We start from the raw sequence: 26,164 nt of genomic DNA, 5'->3' as shown, positions 1-26,164 counted from the left end.
GGTAGATCCTTCTAGGATCCGGATCTGGGGCTCTCAGAGCTACTTCCAACTGTTTCGTACTTGTGATTGTATTGTCTTGGAGAACACTTTGGAGAGATCCTTTTTGAGCTGGAATAATGCTATTGCTCTCTGCCGGTTCTAAACTATCTTCTGTTTCTTCTTCTGGCTCCGTCTGTATGCACAGGTCAACCATAACTGTTTGTTGTGGGGATATTTGTTCTTGATTGGTGACGAAGCTGGCTGCTTCTGGGTTGAGTGTTGAATTGACACTCGGATGGACCAGAGTCTTGGGCTCTGTCAAGTTGTCTGGATCAGCCACTTCTACTACTTCTTCAGTCTTTATTTCTGGGTCTGTTTGAATGCTTGAATCAACCATGATTTTTTCCTTTTTTACTGTCTCCTGAATAGATTTTAAGAATTCTTTGAATTTCTCTGCTCTTTTCGCATCCCTTTTCTTCTTACTCGGAGACTTTCTTTTGGTTGATCTAGTTTGGTTGTTGCCATTAGCCATAATCTGTTCTAGATATTAGGCGTTGTTCAAGCAACTTATATGTAGGGCAGTTCCTCCCGGTTGTACCGCAGGTCTTTTTTCCCCTTCGTGTGCATGGTATGCATACAGCGGATTTTCTGCATTCCTTTCTTACATGGTTCTCCTCTCCGCACCTGGAGCATGCCGGCTTCCTACTACAATATTTATGTACATGATCAATGTCCCCACAATTGTGGCAACGGGGTACGATTAAGTAGTCTTTCACGTTTATGGCGTGAAAACCTATGTATACCCTGCCCATAGCTGTTAGTTTTCCCCATAAACCCCCTGTGACTTCTGCAACATGGTGAACAACATCTCTATCCCTAGGTCCCGTCCTAAATCTGAGTTTGAAGTCTTTTAGAAAATTTTCCATACTTAAGTCAGAGTCCTCAAGGTTTTGCCGGTATAGGGTCTCACATAGATCCTCATCTGTCATTGATTTGGGGACATCATATAAGATAACAAGTGGATTGCGCTTTCGGGGGGGTTCACACGTAACTGACTTACATAGCTTTTGGTTTCCTAGCAGCTTGTTCTTGTCATCCTCTGAGGCTACGTCTACAATAACTACATTTTTTGTCACTTTAACCTTGTTAATCCTAATCTTTTCCCTAACGGGATTTACAGTGGTGGCAAAAACTTCCTGCACCTTTTTTATGTCCTGGCCGGGTAGTGGTCTTAAAAAGACTGCAGTATCTGGTCGTTTGGAGACCTTTGCAATAGTCTCCTTGGTCGTTTGGGCCTTTGGTGCGGCCTGTGCCGCGACGCCGGCCCATGCCTTGCCTGGTTGTTTTCTAAGCCGTTCATTCTCCCTTTCGAGCTCCTCAATTCTCCCTTCAAGCTTTGCATTGGCTATCGCCCATGCCGCTAATTCATTTTTTATTGCCTGTACTGCGGCCTGACTAATTTTCCCGTTTTTAACGTTTTGATCTAAAAACTGGGTTATCCGCATATGTCTCTCTAAGTTGCTTTCTTCCATCGTCTGACCCAGGCCGTCCTGTGGCGAGGGATCAGATTGCATCGAAGCCCTTATGGGCGCACTTAGATCGCTTGTCTCTTCATTAGCCGTCATTGTTAGACAAGCGAAAAAAGGGTTGGAAGCCCGTCTCTTACCCCGGACCGGCTCCTCTGGCATGGGGGGGGGGGACTAAGATGCAGCTCGCCCACCAACCTCGCCCCTAGGTCAAGGGCATCCCTGAGCCGCCGAGTTCAGCACACCGTTGCCAGTGTCCTGGTCTCCTTCAGTGGCCTCGTCACCGACGATTTCTCACAGTGTTCATCGGCAAGTGCACCCCGCACTCCGGAGAAGTGGATGCACTTCTCGTCCTTCGCCGCCTACTAGCCCGAGCTCCAACCTGCAGGCCAAGGACCCGCTCCTACTCAGGTGGCGGGCCGGTCACCCAGTCGTTCGACGGTCTGGACCCAGCTAACCTGGCCCAGGCGATGTCACCACCCCCTGGGTTTGGCAGAACACGCCCCGGTTACCCACGGGCGCGGCGAAGCGCACTTGCCGACTCGCGCCGAGGTCCCACGCCGACAAACGAAGTCGCCGGCATGCAGAGCACCAGCTGGTCTTGTGCCCTGCGAACTGAGGGAGGGACAGATGGTTAGTCCCTCAGACACAGCTCCCCCTGTGCCACGCACCCTTCGCTTTCGCCTTGGGTTGGGGGCGTTTAACGTCCTACCGTGACGGGAGTTTAACGTCCTTCCTTGACACAACGACAACCCTCACCGTTCCACAGCCCGGAGGTGTTATGAGAGTGATGATGTGATTAAATGATGGTATGGCCCGGGTCTTATGTTGTGGAGTTTGACATCATCGAGACGGTGCGGCACTCAAACCCGAGTTACGTTCCCCGGAGGGCCTCCACACGTACTGGGGGATCATGGCCGACCATGTCTCACCCACCGCTTTTGATAATTCACGGTGGGCCAGTGCGGTTCAGTGAGGATTGCACCCAGTTAAGGGCTAGCCGTTTAACGTCATGCATGGACGGCCCTTCCCGTGTTAGCTTCACCCCATCTGAGGGGGTTACTGAGCGCCGGGGCCACGTCAAGGCCACGGGATAGGACATTACGGTCCCCGCCCCACTCAGGTTCCTCTGAGCCACAGAGCACTTCAGATAGTCTGAAGATTTCCGGGAATCAGAGGGTCTCCTGGCGGTTTTAACCCAGTTTTGGAAGGCAACACACCTTCCCCAGGTGGCGCCACGCAGACCGCTTTCCCGTGCGCAAGGTCTCGTGATTTTCATGAACAATAGTTTGCAGTTCTTTGATGGCCGCTTAGTGATTCTGTAACGCATTTTCATGCCGGGAAAAAATAGGTTGAAAGTGCTCACAAATTTGTGTTTTTACATCATTACAGACTTTTTGAGATTTCAATTCGATGTTATGTAACTCAGTAGTTAAATCTTCACTTGTTTGTTGAAGTGTTTCTTTAATTTGTTTCTGATTTTGCTCCTTTTGTTGCTGTGCTCTTCTCTAGTGTTGTTCCATTGTGTCTAACTTTTGCTGTGTTTGTCTCTGATTTTGCTTCATTTGTTGCATTAATTGCAATAATAATACATTAGTGTCTGGAATCTGTTCTTCTATGCTTTTCGGCAGTGCATTTGCACCGGAAACATTCACATTTTGACGAGCAGAAAATGTGTCTTGACTTATTTGAGAAAATGGTGAGGACGCAAAACCTGAATCTACAGTATTTGCAAGATTGTGTCCTGTCATTTCGGATTCCTGAGGCAAACTGTTGCCGACCGATCAATCGATAATGCTTCCCTGTTTACTAATTGTTTCACTGTCTACACCATTATTCGCCACCCGCTCCATTTCCCTATTCAAAATTAGCAAATTACTATGTTCAACATTAGTTAATTCATTACACGGTGGTGCTGATACACTGATGTCGTCTTCACTGCCATTCCTCAGTTTACTTTGGAGCCTAGTATTGCGTTTTTCACACGAGATAATTGTCACAATATGTCACACAATAACACTGAAAAGCACAATTTTAAGAGCAAAAATAAGAAAACACATTAACATAGCACTGAAAATAATACACTGCTGGCCACCGTAAATGCAACACCCTGAAGGAAGCATCCGAATCAAGTGAAATTTACACCATGGGTTTGCAGCGATGAGATATGCAACTGATTAGAATTTCAGCGCAGACGCACATCACGCGCGCCTGTGGCGCCACCTCATAGCGCCATTTAAGGCTTGGCGATTTCGACGAGTGTACGTTCGGCACGTGTGTTTACCTTGTGGTTGTTTCACAAGACGATCAGTTATGCCTCGTAGACAACAGCGAACATCTTTTGATCAAGTATCCGAGTTCGACAGAGGAAGGATAGTGGCTTACCAAGATTATGGATTATCATACAGAGAAATCGCTAGTCGTGTTGGACGAAACCAAACAACTGTAATGCGGATATGTGATCGTTGGATGCAGGAGGGTACGACGGACCGACGTGGTCGATCGCATTCACCTCGGTGCACCACTGCACGTGCTGATAGGCAAATTGTGCGCATGGCAGTGATGGATCGCTCAGTGACATCCCGAACCATAGCACAGCACATTGCGTCTGTAACGCATCATCCAGTGTCTGCGCGTACCATTCGACGCCGTTTACAGCAGAGTGGTCTGTCCGCAAGACGTCCATTGCTTCGTCTACCATTGACGCAGAACCACAGACGTCTCCGTCGCCAATGGTGTGATGACAGACGGATGTGGACGGCAGAATGGAATGACGTCTTTACTGACGAGGCACGCTTCTGCCTGCAGCACCACGATTGTCGGATTCGAGTGTGGATACACCGTGGAAAGAGGATGCTGGACAGCTGCATTATGCACCGCCACACTGGTCTTGCACCGGGTATTATGGTATGGGGCGGTATTGGATATTACTCTCGCACGCCTCTAGTACGCATTGCCGGTACTTTAAATAGCCGGCGCTACATATCCGAGGTGCTGGAGCCAGTTGTCCTTCCTTACCTTCAGGGCTCGGCCACAGCCATATTTCAACAGGATAATGCGCGACCACACGTGGCACGCATTGTCCAAAGGTTCTTCGTCAATAACCAGATTGAATTGCTTCCCTGGCCGGCTCGCTCTCCGGATCTTTCGCCTATAGAAAACATGTGGTCCATGGTTGCTCAACGAGTGACCCAGATTACATCCCTAGCGGTTCTGGCGCTGCAGTCCGGAGCCGCGGGACTGCTACGGTCGCGGGTTCGAATCCCGCCTCGGGCATGGGTGTGTGTGATGTCCTTAGGTTAGTTAGGTTTAAGTAGTTCTAAGTTCTAGGGGACTTATGACCTAAGATGTTGAGTCCCATAGTGCTCAGAGCCATTTTTTTTTAGATTACATCCCCAGCTGCCACACCAGATGATCTTTGGCAACGTGTGGAAGCTGCTTTGGCTGCTGTACCCCAGGAACACATCCAACGTCTCTTTGACTCAACGCCGAGACGTGTGGCAGCGGTGATCTCCAACAATGGCGGCTACTCTGGCTACTGATTCTCGCAGGAACCACATGTCACAGACGTCTGTAAACGTAGTCATTTGATACTTGGTCAACATGTTATCTACAAAATAAATCTTGTTGTGCTACCTCTTGTCTTTCTTGGTGTTGCATTTACGGTGGCCAGCAGTGTATCTAGTTAATTGCAAGCGCAGCTGCGAAATACTTGGTGCAAATCTACAGGCATGCCAGAACTGTTTTACTGTACAACAATGAAAAACTTCAACTACAAAGGAAATTCTCTCTATAATTACGCACTAGCAATAAACAATAGCTACACTGATTACACAAACTACAAGAACGAAACAGAAGATTCCAGTGAGGTATCCTCAGATAAGGGTCGACATATGAAACGTCCCCTTAGAAAAATTAATGAATTACTGTGCTGATTTACCTCTTAGACATTATTTAAAATTCAAAAAGCTGAGCAGAACTGAACTTAGACATTTCGCTCTTTACCTATTCTGATCAACACTAAACCGACAGGCAATATTTTTAGCGCAACGCAATCTGACTTTGAAAAATCCCTTCAAAAGAATGGCCCTGACTAACAATAACCTGTACCTTACATGAATCACTTACCTCACAAAAACAAGCTTTCCAGAAAAAATGGCCCGCATCTCGTGGTCGTGCGGTAGCGTTCTCGCTTCCCACGCCCGGGTTCCCGGGTTCGATTCCCGGCGGGGCAGGGATTTTCTCTGCCTCGTGATGGCTGGGTGTTGTGTGATGTCCTTAGGTTTAAGTAGTTCTAGGGGACTGATGACCATCGATGTTAAGTCCCATAGTGCTCAGAGCCATTTTGAACCAGAAAAATGTAAATAGTTCTCAGTGTCGTTCGTATAGCTGTTCGTAGAATTTAAAGAAAAATTATGTTGAGAGGCATTTCTCGTATGACTCGACCTTATATTGGTTTATCAGTTTTGGTTCTGACTTTTTCATTAGTGATTAACTTCTCGCTCGTTCAATGCTGCTATACAGGGTGTTACAAAAAGGTACGGCCAAACTTTCAGGAAACGTTCCTCACACACAAATAAAGAAAAGATGTTATGTGAACATGTGTCCGGAAACGCTTAATTTCCATGTTAGAGCTCATTTTAGTTTCGTCCACCTACGCTCAATGGAGCACGTTATCATGATTTCATACGGGATTCTGTACCTGTGCTGCTAGAACATGTGCCTTCACAAGTACGACACAACATGTGGTTCATGCACGATGGAGCCCCTGCACATTTCAGTCGAAGTTTTCGTACGCTTCTCAACAACAGATTCGGTGACCGATGGATTGGTAGAGGCGGACCAATTCCATGGCCTCCACGCTCTCCTGACCTCAACCCTCTTGACTTTCATTTATGGGGGCATTTGAAAGCTCTTGTCTACGCAATCCCGGTACCAAATGTAGAGACTCTTCGTGCTCGTATTGTGGACGGCTGTGATACAATACGCCATTCTCCAGGGCTGCATCAGCGCATCACGGATTCCATGCGACGGAGGGTGGATGCATGTATCCTCGCTAACGGAGGACATTATGAACATTTCCTGTAACAAAGTGTTTGAAGTGACGCTGGTACGTTCTGTTGCTGAGTGTTTACATTCCATGATTAATGTGATTTGAAGAGAAGTAATAAAATGAGCTCTAACATGGAAAGTAAGCGTTTCCGGGCACATGTCCACATAACATATTTTCTTTCTTTGTGTGTGAGGAATGTTTCCTGAAAGTTTGGCAGTACCTTTTTGTAACACCCTGTATATTTACAGCGAAAAGGCTGAGTTCTGACAGTGATAAGATAAAGTGATGTGTCATTTTTGCCTTTCTTGGAGTATACTGCAATGCATGTGCGTGCAATTCCGTTTATAGACTCTGTGCTCAAATTTTTTTTTTTTTTTGTACTTCTTAGAGTTTGCAGTACCACTTCATAATGACCTTTAGGCTGAAATTTCAGTTGTGAAGTAATGTCAACTGCGAATATGACGTCCTTTTAAACATTTTACATTAGGCTGCGGGTGAATAATACAAAACTAATAAAACCAACATAATTAGGGTTTTTCAGGTTCATCCATAAAGGTTTTACATGATTAACGTCAAATATTTAACATGTTAACTTATCTGTAAGTTAATCTGACGTCTGAAACTTATTTATACATGGGAGTCGATTCTTTAAATCCTCGGGGGTCGGGGTTACTGAACCCTATAAAACGTGAAGGCGGACAAGGCACTTTGTTCAGTTCGCACAGCCATACATCGCAGCAACATTCGCTTAATTCCACAACGCGAGTGCAGCGCACTCTGGTGCCATAATTCGCGATCAGCAGCGGCGCACTGTGCGGACGTGTTTCAGCGCTGTCCCCGCTGCCAGATCCACTCGGTGCTGCCGTGACACGAGAGATTAAGCACCGCCGCTGCTGGCGAGATAGCCCGGCGACACGCTGTCGACAGTTTTGCGCGCTAACTGGGATGCACAGCGGGACGGAAAATTGCTCACGTGGAACGCGCCGGCGTCCAGCCGAAGCCGCAACGCGTGATTCATGTGTGGGGGCGGAGGTAGGGGTTATCCGCCGCGAGGGCAAAGCTCAGCCCGTTGGAACGCAGTATTTCCTGAGGTACCGTACCGGTACAATACCCGATATGCAGGAGGGTGGTCCATTGATAGTGACCGCGCCAAATATCTAACGAAATAAGCATCAAACGAAAAAACTACAAAGAACGAAACTCGTCTAGCTTGAAAGAGGAAACCAGATGGCGCTATGGTTGGCCCGCTAGATGGCGCTGCCATAGGTCAAACGGATATCAACTGCGTCTTTTTAAATATGAACCCCCATTTTTATTACATATTCGTATAGTACGTAAAGAAATATGAATGTTTTAGTTGGACCACTTTTTTCGCTTTGTGATAGATGGCGCTGTAATAGTCACAAACGTATTAGTACCCCGTGGTATCACGTAACATTCCGACAGTGCGGACAGTATTTGCTTCGTGATACATTACCCGTGTTAGAACGGACCGTTTACCAATTGCGGAAAAGGTCGATATCGTGTTGATATAAGGCTATTGTGATCGAAATGCCCAACGGGCGTGTGCCATGTATGCTGCTCGGTATCCTGGACGACATCATCCAAGTGTCCGGACCGTTCGCCGGATAGTTACGTTATTTAAGGAAACAGGAAGCGTTCAGCCACGTGTGAAACGTCAACCACGACCTGCAACAAATGATGATGGCCAAGTAGGTGTTTTAGCTGCTGTCGCGGCTAATCCGCACATCAGTAGCAGACAAATTGCGCGAGAATCGGGAATCTCAAAAATGTCGGTGTTGAGAATGCTACATCAACATCGATTGCACCCGTACCATATTTCTGTGCACCAGGAATTGCATGGCGACGACTTTCAACGTCATGTAGAGTTCTTCCATTGGGCACGAGAGAAATTACGGGACGATGACAGATTTTTTGCACGCGTTCTATTTAGCGACGAAGCGTCATTCACCAACAGCGGTAACGTAAACCGGCATAATATGTACTATTGGGCAACGGAAAATCCGCGCTGGCTGCGACAAGTGGAACATCAGCGACCTTGGCGGGTTAATGGTTCAAATGGTTCAAATGGCTCTGAGCACTATGGGACTCAACTGCTGAGGTCATTAGTCCCCTAGAACTTAGAACTAGTTAAACCTAACTAACCTAAGGACATCACAAACATCCATGCCCGAGGCAGGAGTCGAACCTGCGACCGTAGCGGTCTTGCGGTTCCAGACCGCAGCGCCTTTAACCGCACGGCCACTTCGGCCGGCTGGTGGGTTAATGTATGGTGCGGCATTATGGGAGGAAGAATAATTGGCCCCCATATTCTCGATGGCAATCTAAATGGTGCAATGTATGTTGATTTCCTACGTAATGTTCTACCGATGTTACTACAAGATGTGTCACTGCAAGACAGAATGGCGATGTACTTCCGACATGATGGATGTCCGGCACATAGTTCGCGTGCGGTTGTAGCGGTATTGAATAGCATATTTCATGACAGGTGGATTGGTCGTCGAAGCACCATACCATGGCCCGCACGTTCACCGGATCTCACGTCCCCGGATATTTGCTATAGTGATCCACCGACAACGCCTGACAACATGCGTCAGCGCATTGTCAATGTATGTGAGAACATTACAGAAGGCGAACTACTCGCTGTTGCGAGGAATGTCGTCACACGTATTGCCAAATGCATTGAGGTTGACGGACATCATTTTGAGCATTTATTGCATTAATGTGGCATTTACAGGTAATCACGTTCTTATAGCATACGTTCTCAGAAATGATAAGTTCACAAAGGTATATGTATCACATTGGAACAACCGAAATAAAATGTTCAAACGTACCTACGTTCTGAATTTTAATTTAACAAACATACGTGTTACTAACTGTTTGTCTAAAATTGTGAGCCATATGTTTGTGACTATTACAGCACCATCTATCACAAAGCGAAAAAAGTGGTCCAACTAAAACATTAATATTTCTTTACGTACTACACGAATATGTAATAAAAAATGGGGGTTCCTATTTAAAAAAAAAGCAGTTGATATTCGTTTGACCTATGGCAGCGCCATATAGACGGCCAACCATAGCGCCATCTGGTTTCGCCCTTCAAGAAAGACAAGTTTAGTTCTTTATAGTTTTTTCGTTTGGCGCTTATTTCGGGAGATATTTGGCCCGGTCACGATCAATGGACCACCCTATATATCTGAGAGACTGGACGCTCGCAGTACTGCATCCAGCATATTCCTGGTTCAGTTTTTGACTTTGCACTTGCTTTTTCTTTTGGCCATCAATGATCTAGCTTCCTTCAGTCTTCCATATGTCCCTATTCTGTCCTAACAGTAATACACATTACTAAATGAAAGTCTGTATGTGAAGGCGAATCACATGAGCCACTGTAGGGATTTTCCTACGGTATTCGTTAATAGAATGATTCGCGAGGAAGTCTTGTGTATTTATTACCGATACGCCAGGCAAGTCGTGCTGGTGTAGGTACTGTGTAAACCTGGAACAGGTCGCAAGTTGTACTACTCTGGTGTGGAAAATTGTAAGGTGACAGGATTTCGCCACCCTCCGTGAATAATTTTAATGATTCATATTTCATGTTTACTTTGTTTTGCATCGAACTTTTTAGTTCGGGTTATCGAATCAGTAATCATTTATTGGTTTAGGTTCATACACTGAACGCCAAGGAAACTGCTATAGACATACGTATTTAAATACAGAGGCATGTAAACAGGCAGAATATGGCACTGCGGTCGGCAACAAGAGTCTGGCGCAGTTGTTAGGTCGGTTACTGCTGCTACAATGCCAGGTTATCAAGATGTGAGTTTCAACGTGGTGTTATAGTCGGCGCAGGAGCGATGGGACGCAGCATATCTGAGGTAGTAATGAACTGAGGATTTTCCCGTACGACCATTCCACGAGTGTTCCGTGAATATCAGGCATCCGGTAAATCATCAAATCTCCGACATCGCTGTGGCCGGGAAAAGATCCTGCAAGAACCGGACCAAAGACGACTGAAGAGAATCGTTTAACGTGACAGCAGTGCAACCCTTCCGTCGATTGCTACAGATTTCAATGCTGGACCATCAACAAGTGTCAGCATGCGAACCATACAACGAAACATCTTCGATATGGGCTTCCGGTGCCGAAGGCCGATTCGTATACCCTTGATGACTGCACGCCACAAAGTTTTAAGCCTCGCCTGGGCCCGACAACGCCGACATTGGACTCTTGATGACTGGAAACATGTTGCCTGGTCAGACGAGTTTCGTTTCAAATTGTATCGAGCGGATGGATGTGTACGGGTATGGAGACAACCTCATAAATCCATGGACCCTGCATGTCAGCAGGGGACTGTTCAAGCTGGTGGAGACTCTGTAATGGTGAGGGGCGTGTGCAGCTGTAGTCATATGGCGCCCTTGATACACGTAGATACGACTCTGACAGGTGACACATACGTAAGCATCCTGCCTGATCACCTTTCATGTCCATTGTGCATTCCGACGGACTTGGGAAATTCCAGAAGGACAATGCAGCATCCCACACGTCCTGAATTGTTACAGAACATGCTTCTGAGTTTAAACCCTTCCGCTGGCCACTAAACTCCCCAAATATGAACGTTATTGAGCATATCTGGGATGTCGTACAGCGCGCTGTTCACGAGAGATCTCCACCCCATTTTACTCTTACTGATTTATGGATAGCCCTGTAGGATTCATGGTGTCAGTTTCCTCCAGCACTACTTCAGACATTAGTTGAGTCCACGCCACGTCGTGTTGCGGCACTTTTGCGTGCTCGCTGGGGCCCTACACGATATTAGGCAGGTGTACCAATTTGCTTGGCTCTTCACTGTGCCAGCGTTTCTGTAGAGTTGCATGCTTTGAGGATAATTTCGCGCCGGCCGATATGGCCGAGCGGTCCTAGGCACTTCAGTCTGTAACCGCGCGACCGCTATGGTCGCAGGTTTGAATCCTGCCTCGGGCATGGATGTGTGTGATGTCCGTAGGTTAGTTAGGTTTAAGTAGCTCTAAGTTCTATGGGTCTGATGACCCCCATAGTGCTCAGAGCCATTTGAACCTTTTTTTTTTTTTAATAATTTCACACTGGCTCTGATAGCAGGAAGAATGAGGGCCTCCGCTGTCTTCGAAAGTGACGCCGGCCAAGGGGTGGAAGCAGGGCAGTTTTTATGGCTCAGAGAAGAATAGGACGATGGGGGAGTTCACAGCCTAGATCCGCCATTCCGTCGAGAAGCCGGTAGAACTGACTCCTCACCGTGGCCGTGCTGTTGGTGAGAAAGAGTCGGGGGGGAGAAGATACTGAAAGGTTAAGATTGTAGAAATAGCAGCTTAAAAGACCCGTCACTAGCCTTTTTAGCGCAGAGGTACTTGCGAGGACTGCCTGCCGTGGATATGAGCTAACGGTCGCAGAAAATATTACGCCAGACGCCAAAGGCGTATTCCCCACCACAAAGCAGTTAAATGGATCTGATTAAATGAATTTGTAGTTGGAGAAGGAGTTACAATTTTTCTAGACATTTCTTCCGAACTGAGTATGAACTCAGTTGGATGACAGCTTCATGACTTTAGAGTGGGAGGTATTCCGTTTGTAATGGCTGCATGGACAGTGTATGCTAATGAGGCAAGGTTCACTCTGAACTGGACAGTGCACGGCTGGAAACTCTCTGGCGGGTATTGAGAGGACACACATCGCTGGACAGCATTATGAGTCACCACTACATTTGATAAAGTGCTGATTTCACCAGTAGGACGGCGTCAAACATTTCTCTGTCAGTGGAGAAACGAATCAGCGCTTGTTTCTGAAGACTATGGCATTAGGAAGTGCTTCTTTACGACTGCACACTTGAGTCAAGTCTCTGCTCCTGGCTTAGGACCAAGGAGAACTCTTGATTCGTGTCTGGCATAGTACTAAATTTGTTTCGACCGTAGGAGTTTGCGGACGCCATTTGACGTTCTTTGTGAAGTGAGAGTTTACAGCTATGCAACGCACTTCCTCTGGACAACGGACGGCAAAACTACGCAATTCGGCGCTGTAGAACTGCCATTCAAAGCATTGAATTCGGTGATATACACACCACGGCTCGGTAAATAGAGAATCTTTAACAGTAAATGTGTTAAGTTCAATCGGTTTGATGACAGAACTCTTTCCTGTCAGTGCCAGTGAGGGAGGAGTCTTTCTTAAATTCGATGCTAATCAGTATTTACCATTTAGCGCTACTATCGAATAAAAGGAGGCGCGATTCCAAGTCATAGATGTTTTACCGACATCAAATTTAGATCAATGGATAGGAGTTAACGTTCTCGATCAATACTTGTTCAATTTACATATTTACCTTTGAGTGTTGTTTTTACAATAAATATATTGTCAGTACCTAGTTGTACTACTTTTTATAGAATTAGATTCCAAATACCGGTCCCGATTAAGTTAGAGCAGAGTATTGTCACAACTTGGGGAAGTAGTTCACATGTTATTCCCGGTTGCATGTTGTCAGTGGCAGGGATAATGTAATTGGCGTGACCACTCCATTACGCACACGTCACTAACAGTCATCACACACACATACACACACCATATGGTACAGTGGACATTGCACACTGGGGTAGCATCGGAAAACTTTAGGACGAAAAAAACTTCCTGGCAATGTGTCACTGCCAAGTAACATAGCTCGATGAAATTAGGACCATACACAGAACGAACTGCTACAGTATAGCATAAAAGGTAACTGAAAGAAGTACATAGTTAGGTCAACAGAATGCCACTTCTATTCAGAGAGTATTACATTGAAGTCACAGCGATTCATTATGGTCCCATAGGCATTACGAAGCTTTGCAACGTACTCCGATGCTGGTCACAAGTATGGGAACGTTGTCTCCTTGTAGTTCGTTCAATTTTCCCACCAGAGCGGTTGACAACTCCTGCATGGTCGTTGGTACACGTGGATGTCTGCAATACGTCTCCACAACGCAGCCCACAAGTGCTCGATGGGATTTAATTGGGAGAACGGGCAGGTCAGTCCACTCACCGAATACCCGTTCGTTCCAAGAGTTGCTTCACATGCATAGTTCGAATCGATCTTCCAAATCTATAAAAATGAAGTCATTGCCGAATGGACCCCACAAAAAACGCACATAAGAAAGAATTACACGCTTCCAGGTGAGTGTAGCATGTTATAAGAACTATAGGTCAGTACGCCTATGCAATATGCACTGGCGAACCGAAGCGTTATGACCACCTGCCTAATAGCTTGTTTGTCCGTCTTTGGGACGAAATACACCACTGATTCTGCATATCAGGGATCCAACAGTTTGTTGGTAGTGAGCCGCGCACGGCTCGCGTTTATCCCATTTATGGTTCGTCTTCTATTAGGGTACTGCCGCCTCGTTTTCTTATTCCATTTACTGGCGTCACTAACTTCCTGCCTCACTTGCTCGTGAGCGGCAGCAGCAGCGCGTATCGATAAGTGTACTGTCGTACCGTCTCTGGAGCGACCGATAATATTTCCGGGTCGTCGTCTGTCTGGCAGTGAGTTGAAGACGGAACAACAGTGCAGTCGGGACGCAGCAGCAGTGAAGTCGGGGACGGAGCGCCGGTGAAGCGCGGACAGCCAGTGCTCGCCGACCGCTGGCGACACACATGCACTGTACGACTGAGGGAGCGGGACGACCGTTGGTCGGTCGTTCAGTTGGTCGTCTCATGGGCCGACGTATATTTCGTCCTTCACTGTTTCCGGGCATGGACAGTTGGTCGGTTGGCGTGGAACAGCGAGGAAGTCTCCGTGGCGTGTGTCTAGCCGGGCCGCAGGCGGCGTCCATGCGCGGTCGGAGTGTGAGGGACTGTTCCCATTGCTACGAGGTCCGTGGCTCACCGATCCCAGGCACGAAGGTTGAGTCTTTACTTAATCTACCAGCCGGCCCCAGCTGTTCACATTGTGTCGTTTGAATTTCGTTGTGGGCTGTTCGGACATTAACGCGAACATCAACGTGTGTTTTCAAGTTGGCGAAATTCTAGCCGCCCTTCTGTGGAGTTTAACTTGATTATTTTTGAACTGAAGTTCACCAACGGAATCTTCTGCCTTGTGGCCGTTAACGTTCCGGTTACCTGCCCAGCCCTGGCCGTTGACGTAAATTCAGGCAGTGTATTTTCCTTGTCGTGTTGTGGCTGTCCAGCACGGCGTGTAGTTTGACAGCTGAGTGTGTAATTCGTTGTGGGCACCGATACCTTCTGCGTTGTTCCATTGAACTCCCTGTTGTGTGCTGATCGGGTGGAGCGGAAGTTATCCTGTCGCTTCGTCCGTTGACTGTATGTCGGTTTCTAACATTCTGCGTGGTGTCTGTTTGTTCTAAGTCGTGTCTCCCTACCACTTTCGCGCAACGACGCTGTGAGCGTGTTTTTTAGGGAATTGACTAGTTTGAACCTGGGACCTGTTGCTGGTAAGGTGACGCCAGACCACACATGACATGTAGAGTTCAGAAGAGTTCAGTGAGACTAGCGATGATATAACCAAAATACTTAATGATTTCAGAGTCAGCTCCACTGCACTCCCTGTAAAAGAATCTTAATGCTAACTAAATTTAGTGGAAGGGTTTCAAGGCTTTCCTATTTTTAGTTAGCTGATAAAATAACGTCAGAAAAGCAGTTAAGTTTACCATTGGAAATTTTATTCTACTCACAAAAATATTGTTTATAAATTGCACTATTGATAAAAGGAAATGTTTTAATACAGGATGATAAAAACCAACTTCGTTCAACAAAAATGTGAACGAATATTCCCTGAATGGGTTTCCAAGTTCTACAATGGATCGAAGGATGACCTATGCCTTATCACATCTATAATCTAGATTTAAGTTAAGTTTCATAAAAGAGAAAACTATCAAAATGGTCTACAGTGACCCTCAATTATCTTTAAGTACTTATCTAACTTGTCATAAATTACAGTGGCTGATGTGGCTTCTCAATAATTATATAACAGAAAAATCATCGCGTTTCAGATTTTAACTTACGTAGCAAATGTGAATACCATGAGCTTCAATTGACGATCGACACTAGTATTACGTAAAGAGGAGATGTAACAGATGAGACTTCTGCAGTTCTGAGTGAAGCCTTATGCGCTCAAAAATGCGGCATCGCGTGCGTTCATTACCTTGTCGGTGTTCGTCAGGGGGCGACGGGCGGTACAGCTCTACGCACCTCGCCGTCTCGGTAGCAACTCTCTCCTAACTTCTCCTTACTACAATTTACCGAAGTTGGTTTAAAAAAAACTATCTGGCTGTGTTTTCATCTGACCAATCAGGGTCTCAATGTTAACCTTAAGCTCCGCCTACAAAAATTCTGTCTATCCAATGAGAAACGTTATACTTTTCGTGGTGGGGCAATGTTTTTAACGTTTGCAACGTAACAGAGACGTGAAAAAGTCTCACGCTAAAACTTGCAGCTGGTGTTGCCCTTTTAGTGTTATCGTAAGATCTATACTGTTCTTCTGGAGGGCTCTATCTTTTAACATGGGCTGGGGGGTGGTCCTGGTGGTTGGCTGGCGACGTGGGTGTCCGTCCCTTATCGTAGGGCCTTCTAGCTTAACACGGTTCTGCTCTCGGCTTCTGTTCTAGTTTCTTCCCTCGGAACTGCGTCCGTTTCACGGTGGGAAGGTATGACATGCATTTAGGCGTTCTTGTGTTAGTCTGTGGTATTCCATTTGCTCACTCGTTGATCGTATTACTTTGGTTGATTTAATGTCAGGATTCATTCGGAGCTATGTGACATACTGCCGGATTTGCTTATCATGTCAGGGTTTTCATTGTAGGTGTTGGATTTACCTGACACCTTACAGGTTGGGTTTCCGTCGGATTGAGAATTATTGGGCCGACTGCCTGTCTCACCTAAGCGAGCGTTAGTGTTTGAATTCCAGGCCGATCCTTGGAAATTTCTGAGCGCCGTTTGATGTGTTGCCTTTTCTTATTTGTCCTTGTTGTTTGTTTATGTATGGCTTCTAGTCGATTTCAAATTAATTGTTTGGGGCTTCAGCCTAATTTAGAGAAATGTTTTAGGATAATGCCCTCTGCCTTTTAAATTCAGATTCCTGATTTTGAGTCTTAAGCGATTGGCCTTCGGCCGGTTTTAAATTAAAGTTTCTTTGCCCTCGAGGCGTGAGAGTGAATGGTGAATTTAGCTTGGAATTAAGTTCTAAAATTAATATTAACTGACAGCCACTCATTTTGGCCCCTTTCCACAAATTAAACCATCTGTCCTGTCCTGCGGGTATAGCAGGGGATCTCAGATAGGTTTGCGGAGATATGTGGCATCAGATGTCTACGTACAGGTCATGTAATTCGCGTAAATAACGGGTTGCGTACGCGCTGATGGCGCCCGATATTGACCCAAACGGCTTCCATAGGATTTACATCAGGCGAATTTGGTCGCCGAAACATCAACTTGAATTCACTATAGTGCTCCGAGAGACGGACAATTATACTGCTGGAAGATGATGTCGCCGTCGGGGACGACATCGTGCGTGAAGGGATGCACGTGGTTTGCAGCTGTCAGCGTGTCTTGTGTTGTTACCACAGGCCCCATGCAAGCGCAGAAGGATGTCCCCCATAGCACAACTCTGCTCCCACCAGCCTGCGTCTGTGGCGCGCTGCACGCTTCGAGCCTCTGTTCGCCTCGACGACGGCGTTTATGGTGACGACCATCGATCTAGTGTAGCGAAAATGTGATTCGCCCGTACGGGTTTCCACTGATTGACGGTCGAATACCGATGTTTCCGTGCCCACTGCAATCGTAATTGATGGTGTCGTTGGATCAACATTCGAACAAGTAGGGTTGGTCTGCTGTAGAACCCCATGTTCAACGATTTACGATGAACAGTGTGGTCCGAAACTCTTACGCATGCACCAGCATTATGCTCTTTCGGCAGTTCACCATCTCTTACTTCACAGAGCAGACAAGCCTCCAAACCCTATGTTATGTGGAGAGTCGTGCACGTCCAACCATTTAGCGTCTAGTGGTAGTTTCATTGTCCATTTACCTCTTCCCGTAGATGCTCACGACAGCAGCACGCGAACATTCGACCAGCTTCACCATTTCGAGTTACTCTTTCATAGACTCTGCGTAATACACTACTGGCCACTAAAATTGCTACACCACGAAGATGACGTGTTACAGACTCGAAATTTAACTGACAGGAAGAAGATGCTGTGATATGCAAATGATTAGCTTTTCAAAGCATTCACACAAGGTTGGCGCCGGTGGTGACACCTACAACTTCCTGACATGAGGAAAGTTTCCAACCGATTTCCCATACACAAACAGCAGTTGACCGGTGTTGCCTGGTGAAACCTCGTGTAAGGAGGAGAAATGCGCATTATCATGTTTCCGACTTTGATAAAAGTAGGACTGCAGACTATCGCGATCGCGGTTTCTCGTATCGCGACATTGCTGCTCGCGTTGGTCGAGATCCAATGACTGTTAGCAGAATATGGAATCGGTGGGTTCAGGAGGGTAATACGAAACGTCGTGCTGGATCCCAACGGCCTCCTATCGCTAGCAGTCGAGATGACAGGCATCTTATCCGCATGACTGTAACGGATCGTGCAGCCACGTCTCGATCCCTGAGTCGACGCTTCCAAGACAACAACCATCTGCACGAACAGTTCGACAACGTTTCCAGCAGCATGGACTATCAGCTCGGAGACCATGGCTGCGGTTACGCTTGACGATGCATAACAGACAGGAGCGCTTGCGATGGTGTACTGAACGACGAACCTGGGTGCACGAATGGCAAAACGTCATTTTTTCGGATGAATCCAGGTTCTGTTTACAGCATCATGATGGTCGCATCCGTGTTTGCCGACATCGCGGTGAACGCACATTGGAAGCGTGTATTCGTCATCGCCATACTGGCGTATCACCCGGCGTGATGGTATGGGTTGCCATTGGTTACACGTCTCGGTCACCTGTTGTTCGCATTGACGGCACTTTGAACAGTGGACGTTACATTTCAGATTTGTTACGACCCGTGGCTCTACCCTTCATTCGATCCCTGCTAAACCCTACATTTCAGCAGGATAATGCACGACCGCATGTTGCAGGTCCTGTACGGGCCTTTCTGGATACAGAAAATGTTTGACTGCTGCCCTGGCCATCACATTCTCCATATCTCTCACCAACTTAAAACGTCTGGTCAATGGTGGCCGAGCAACTGGCTCGTCACAATACGCCAGTGACTACTGATGAACTGTGGTATCGCGCTGAAGCTGCATGGGCAGCTGTACCTGCACACGCCATCCAAGCTCTGTTTGTCTCAATGCCCAGGCGTATCAAGGCCGTTATTACGGCCAGGGGTGGTTGTACTGGGTACTGATTTCTCAGGATCTATGCACCCAAATTGCTTGAAAATGTAATCACATGTCAGTTCTTGTATAATATAATTGTCTAATGAATACACGTTTATCATTTGTATTTCTTCTTGGTGTAGCAATTTTAATGGAGAGTAGTGTAATAATCAGTCTTTGTCAAAGGCGCATATCTCAATGGATTACCCCGTTTGCAGCCCATATCGTCTCTAGGGTGATCCCCGTAGGTGTCTGCTCCGCTTACTGACTTTTGTTACCGCATCACGTGCCCGCAACGCCATCAGGAGGCATCCAACATCGAGGTGGGTAGTGGTCATAATGTTTTGCCTTGTCAGTGTAATGCCTCCCCTACCTGGACCACCAAAACGATCATATCGACAATTCTGGAAGTACCATCATATGTGGAGAGCGGGGCGTATGTCACACAAATGTACAAGAAAGAAAATTAAAGTAATCCGCTAATTATATAGCGTCTTGTAGAATATGCGACAGGAGTTGGATGAGAACATCTACATCCAGGAATACTGAACATGATCGCTTGGGTGGTCCAAGTGTTACGGTGTGGGGAGGCATAATGATGTACGGGCGTACTGACCTCAAAATCTTAACAATTAATGAAAACCACCTCGGCTGTATTATTACAGATTTGTTGTGTTACGACCGGTTTCGTTTCTTTCAACATTTTCAGGTACAAAAAAACGAAACCACTCTTACTCAATAATCCAGCTGAGCTGGTTGTCATTAACCATTATCATTAACGTCATATGTGGGCTTAACATGATCAACATTATGACCTTCAAATATCTGAGCACTGTGCACTCGCTGCACAGTATACAGGGTGTCCCAGCTAACTTGTCCACCCAAAATATCTCTGGAACAATAACAGCTATTGGAAAACGACTTTCACCGGTATCAATGTAGGGCTGGGGCCCATGAATGTACATATTTGGAAACATTCTAAAACGAAAGCATATGTGTTTTTTAACACAAAATTATGTCTTTTTAAATGGACTTCCTATATTTTTTCTTCAGCAATCAATAGCATGACAAAGCACATACACAATGGCGTTGATTGCATCGCAATGTTCCCATTACATCCCGAGATATTGAGACGCGAAGTTGACGCTTGAAACACCCGGTATGCGCTGCTAGCGCACGTCCTGAGGCTCAGGCGTGAACCCCATGCTGCCCGTAATCGCGATGTGATTGACATGTGTAATCACACCTCCATACTTATCAAGAGGTCCGAAACGAATAATACGGTCTGCTGTCATCAACTCACATAAGCACATAATGGTTTCCCTACTGCACGTTTTATGTATCTACGTACACAATATGAACCAGTACCGATCGGTGTACACCCGTCAGGTTGTCTTATTTATCCTGCACACCCAAAATAAGGTTTATCTAATGCGTTATATGGCCCATTGTGCCTGTCGCGCAGGGCCTGGCTCTACCTAGTCAAGTGTCCAACGTAGTTCCCACTACTGCCACAGTTACCACTTCGCCTTGTTTATGATTTGCGACCCATGCCAACTCCTGTACTCCACCACCCTCCGAGCATCCCATTTGTTGTTGCTTTGGCGTGCAGTACACCGCTTGTCAGTGTAGTCGTGCATCAGAGTAATCTAGTGACGGCACGGAGGTAGTACACATTGTGAATAAACGTTTTGTTGTGGAACTTATACTGTACAGTATAATGTACACACATGAAGATATGGTAGAAATGCTGCTGATCTATGGAGAATGTACGTTGACGGGAAATACGTTATGAGATTGCTTGTTTGTTGATAGTACTGTTAGCGAACATTATGATTATTAAGTTAATATGTCTGTTTTGTACCCTACTCTACATACCTGTAGTGTACCCTGTTGTAGGTGGACGAAATGCTGTTCAGGCAGAACGACTGTACAGAAGACGATTCCCTGACAAGCCGTCGCCTTCGCGCCGGATGTTTGGTCGTCTCACATCTCGTCTACGTGAAACGGGAAGCTTAAATCCAAGACCTCGACATCGTCCTAGAACACGCACAGATGAACGTGCTGAAGTTGATGTGCTCGCTACCATAGCTGTGAATCCTCAAATCAGCTCACGTCAAATTGAACGTGAAATTGGTGTGTCGAAATCAAGTGCACAGCGTATTCTTAAACGTCATAAATTTCATCCTTACCATGTTCATTTACACCAGGATCTTCATGGAAATGACTTCCGCATTAGGGTAACATTTTGTCGGTGGGCTCAGCAAAAACGTCTGACTAATCCAAATTTTTTTGCAGATGTTCTCTTTACCGACGAGGCATCATTCTCCAACAAAGGAATTGTCAATATGAGGAATATGCATTATTGGTCCGCAGACAATCCAAAATGGCTCCGTCAGGTAGAGCATCAACGTCCGTGGAACGTTAATCTTTGGTGTGGGATTATTGGAGATACCATTATCGGACCTTTCTTTAAAAATGGCATCCAAAATGGCAGACAATACTCCAGATTTATACGACACAATCTTCCTGTTCTCTTGGACACCGTACCTCTAAACCGGAAAATGGTCATGTGGAATCAGCATGACGGATGCCCTGCACATAACGCCTTACGAGCACGACGACTTCTGAACCGTAAGTTCCCTGGTAAGTGGATTGGACGAGGTGGCCCAGTTAGGTGGTCTGCCCGATCTCCGGACCTTACACCGCTAGATTATTTTCTTTGGGGAGCAGTGAAGGATGCTGTTTACCAACATGAACCAACAACACCAGAGGACATGAAGCAACGCATTATTGATGCTTGTACAGCCATAAAAGAGGAAACAGTAGCACGAAGTAGGGCATCCTTCATCCGCAGAGTGACCCTATGTATGCAAGCCAATGGGCATCACTTTGAGCATGAGATGTGAACGCTATGTTTAGTATGTAGTGCTGGTATCACAGTGGAAGTTTCTGCAAAGGGCCATTTTACCCAATGATGTTAAGAAACATTTGTTTGCAACAATTTGTCATTTAACGCATTAGATAAACATAACATTGATAATTATGTGATAATAAAACTAATTGGTTAAACATGTTTACATTCATCTTCTATTTCCTACCTGAACTTCCCAAATCAAAACATTTACCTAAACAACGGTAAAACTTTTAGTCCACTTGCTCGTTTCACTAAAACCATCAACATGAATTTTAGTATTACGAGTGAATGATTAACTGTCACTTGCGCTAGATCTACAGTAAAGTAAAGTTTTAACGTTGAACGGCATTACCTTTTTAGTAACGGATTAACTATAAGGGAAGTAAACTTTGTGACTAACGTTGCGGTACACAGATATGTTACAGAACCGCATCACCCCTAGACTGTGGGATAAATACCAGCTGGAATGTACGACGTTAATGCAGGATGGCAGCAGACCGTATTATTCGTTTCGGACCTCATGATAAGTATGGAGGTGTGATTACACATGTCAATCACATCGCGATTACGGGCAGCATGGGGATCACGCCTGAGGCTAAGGACGTGCGCTAGCAGCGCATGTCGGGTATTTCAAGCGTCAACTTCGCGTCTCAATATCTCGGGATGTAATGGGAACATTGCGATGCAATCAACGCCATTGTGTATGTGCTTTGTCATGCTATGGATTGCTGAAGAAAAAAATATAGGAAGTCCATTTAAAAAAATGTAAGTTTGTGTTAAAAAACACATATGCTTTCGTTTTAGAATGTTTCCAAATAGTGCATTCATGGGCCCCAGCCCTACATTGATACCGGTGAAAGTCGTTTTCCAATAGCTGTTATTGGTCCAGAGATATTTTAGGTGGACAAGATAGCTGGAACATCCTGTATATTCATATCAGTGGCGGTTACACACCCTATTAAGAACCGACTTTTGTAACGTCCACGGACCATCATGAATCGCGGTGAGTCTGGGGCAATTATTGTCTTTGAATAAAAGTGCCATTTGTGTTCGTCCCTTCGCGTACTTCTTTCAGTCACCTTCTGTACTATTCTGTCTCAGTTATTTCTATGTACGGTTCAAGTTTCATCGAGCTATGTTTCTTGTCAGTGACTCATCATGCGAAAGTTACTTGAGAAATTAAGTTTTGCACATCGATGTAGATACCGTCGGTGCAGTGAACGAAGTCTTCCTGACCAGATGGTATACCACTCAGATTCCTTTCCATTTTTAGAAACCATACGAAATCGCTCGTTAGACGAAAAATCCGTACTTAAAGACTAAATAGTTGCACATGACACACAAAAATACAAGAAAGAAAATAGAGGTAATCCGCTAATTATGCATCTCTCGTGTAGCATGTGCCACAGGTGTTGGATGAGTATATCTGTGACTATTAAGCACGTAATTGACAAACCCGGGACGGAACGTACAGTTCATCTTTGTTTTTTCTATGTTTCTTCTAAAAATTTTTTTAAGAGTCCCTGAATGAGTAGGTATACTGGAGTCCTAGTCGTACAAGATATTCATAAGCTATCCCTTTCGTTGGTATAATGAACTTCCAGAGGCTTCTTCCTTTCCTAAGTAGATATGTGTAGTCATTCTACTTTACTTCACTCTTTAGATTTATTTCCAATAGAATAGATGTATCTACTCGCAGTAACTGACTTTCTCATTCACTGAGAAGCTGCCTGGCGTGGTGGGTTCAGCCTGTGAATGACACACACGCAACCCACATAGACGATTAGCTAGGCGGGTAACATACCCATCAGGCGGCAGACGACATGCAGTCACTACTGCAAAAGACGTGAGAAGAAGTCTACGGATCCAACCTAAGGGTACACCTAATCACGATTCGAGGTCAGACTTAACGTTAACTCCAGTTCTTCCACCACCACTCGTGAGACAGAATAAACGTCGAATTCTTTAAACACGTTCAAAAAGACCGTGTACCTAAGCAGTCGACACATTCAAGAAAATGCAAATAATAAGAACTTAGTTGAACAGATATGAGGGTAGGATCAGAAATTAAGTACAGTACGGCAGTTAAAATTAACAATGTCGACGTGGTATCAGTCATCGACTTCGTATAGTTGAATGATATATCCTGAAAATGTGACGAGGTGAATAAAAATTGCCTACAAGGTTTTTGTAAAAGCAGTTGCCTTTCTTAAGAGTAAATTTTCATTGCGTCTACAACAGAAAGTCTACTTTGTTCGAGCTGTTCTTAACTGCGTGTTGGCGACAGGCCTCTGCCAAACATTTCAGTGTGAATTTCATGGTAATTGTGCAGATATAGGTCAATGTAAAGGATATAACTCGAAAAAATTGGCAGTTCCCCGACAATAAACCATCTTAGAAACGAGGATAATGGGTAAAAAGTAGCGAAAACTTATGAGACGAAAGAAAAATAAATCTTAAAGAGAGAAGTTGTTAGTCGAGGGAAACATGTACGGCTTTTAGGAAATTAAAAGTACACTCCTGGAAATTGAAATAAGAACACCGTGAATTCATTGTCCCAGGAAGGGGAAACTTGATTGACACATTCCTGGGGTCAGATACATCACATGATCACACTGACAGAACCACAGGCACATAGACACAGGCAACAGAGCATGCACAATGTCGGCACTAGTACAGTGTATATCCACCTTTCGCAGCAATGCAGGCTGCTATTCTCCCATGGAGACGATCGTAGAGATGCTGGATGTAGTCCTGTGGAACGGCTTGCCATGCCATTTCCACCTGGCGCCTCAGTTGGACCAGCGTTCGTGCTGGACGTCCAGACCGCGTGAGACGACGCTTCATCCAGTCCCAAACATGCTCAATGGGGGACAGATCCGGAGATCTTGCTGGCCAGGGTAGTTGACTTACACCTTCTAGAGCACGTTGGGTGGCACGGGATACATGCGGACGTGCATTGTCCTGTTGGAACAGCAAGTTCCCTTGCCGGTCTAGGAATCGTAGAACGATGGGTTCGATGACGGTTTGGATGTACCGTGCACTATTCAGTGTCCCCTCGACGATCACCAGTGGTGTACGGCCAGTGTAGGAGATCGCTCCCCACACCATGATGCCGGGTGTTGGCCCTGTGTGCCTCGGTCGTATGCAGTCCTGATTATGGCGCTCACCTGCACGGCGCCAAACACGCATACGACCATCATTGGCACCAAGGCAGAAGCGACTCTCATCGCTGAAGACGACACGTCTCCATTCGTCCCTCCATTCACGCCTGTCGCGACACCACTGGAGGCGGGCTGCACGATGTTGGGGCGTGAGCGGAAGACGGCCTAACGGTGTGCGGGACCCTAGCCTAGCTTCATGGAGACGGTTGCGAATGGTCCTCGCCGATACCCCAGGAGCAACAGTGTCCCTAATTTGCTGGGAAGTGGCGGTGCGGTCCCCTACGGCACTGCGTAGGATCCTACGGTCTTGGCGTGCATCCGTGCGTCGCTGCGGTCCGGTCCCAGGTCGACGGGCACGTGCACCTTCCGCCGACCACTGGCGACAACATCGATGTACTGTGGAGACCTCACGCCCCACGTGTTGAGCAATTCGGCGGTACGTCCACCCGGCCTCCCGCATGCCCACTATACGCCCTCGCTCAAAGTCCGTCAACTGCACATACGGTTCACGTTCACGCTATCGCGGCATGCTACCAGTGTTAAAGACTGCGATGGAGCTCCGTATGCCACGGCAAACTGGCTGACACTGACGGCGGCGGTGCACAAATGCTTCGCAGCTAGTGCCATTCGACAGCCAACACCGCGGTTCCTGGTGTGTCCGCTGTGCCGTGCGTGTGATCATTGCTTGTACAGCCCTCTCGCAGTGTCCGGAGCAAGTATGGTGGGTCTGACACACCGGTGTCAATGTGTTCTTTTTTCCATTTCCAGGAGTGTATATCAAGGTTGCATATAATCAGACGGACTCTCGGAAGTATGACATGGAGTTTGATCTTTGATTTGTTTATCTTTAACCAATATTCTGCTATAAATAGACAGTTCATTCAATCACAGCTTATTTAAGTCGAACCTATTTTCGGCCAAGACTTTATGTATGACGAGGGGTTTTATGTGTAACGCTTGTCATTATTACCACCATCATCTTGCGGACACAACTCCTCAATTTCATGTATTGCCTTGAAAATGTCTCCTTCCCTTAGACTCACATAACCCCAGCTAGGTCACTGTTCATCGCATCACCATTATTGGTTCTCAAATCGGCAAAGTTTTTTGTGGTTATCTTTTCGTCACTGTCATGAGCCTTTTCAGATACACTTGCCACATAA

General features: G+C 46.2%; 1 protein-coding gene across 1 annotated transcript in view; it reads left to right on the top strand.

Annotated features, from left to right (window-relative positions):
- LOC126195646 (basic proline-rich protein-like) overlaps nt 1-25,837 on the top strand; it is a 62,183-nt gene extending 36,346 nt beyond the window's left edge. The window contains exon 2 of the mRNA XM_049934270.1: nt 25,770-25,837. Coding sequence (XP_049790227.1) covers nt 25,770-25,837 — 68 coding nt within the window. The remainder of the gene's footprint in view (nt 1-25,769) is intronic.
- Nucleotides 25,838-26,164: the final 327 nt, after the last annotated feature.

This window comes from Schistocerca nitens, chromosome 7, assembly GCF_023898315.1.
Source record: "Schistocerca nitens isolate TAMUIC-IGC-003100 chromosome 7, iqSchNite1.1, whole genome shotgun sequence".
Classification (NCBI taxonomy): domain Eukaryota; kingdom Metazoa; phylum Arthropoda; class Insecta; order Orthoptera; family Acrididae; genus Schistocerca; species Schistocerca nitens.
The sequence above is the reverse complement of the archived record's forward strand: the minus strand, read 5'-3'. Positions and strand labels throughout refer to the sequence as shown.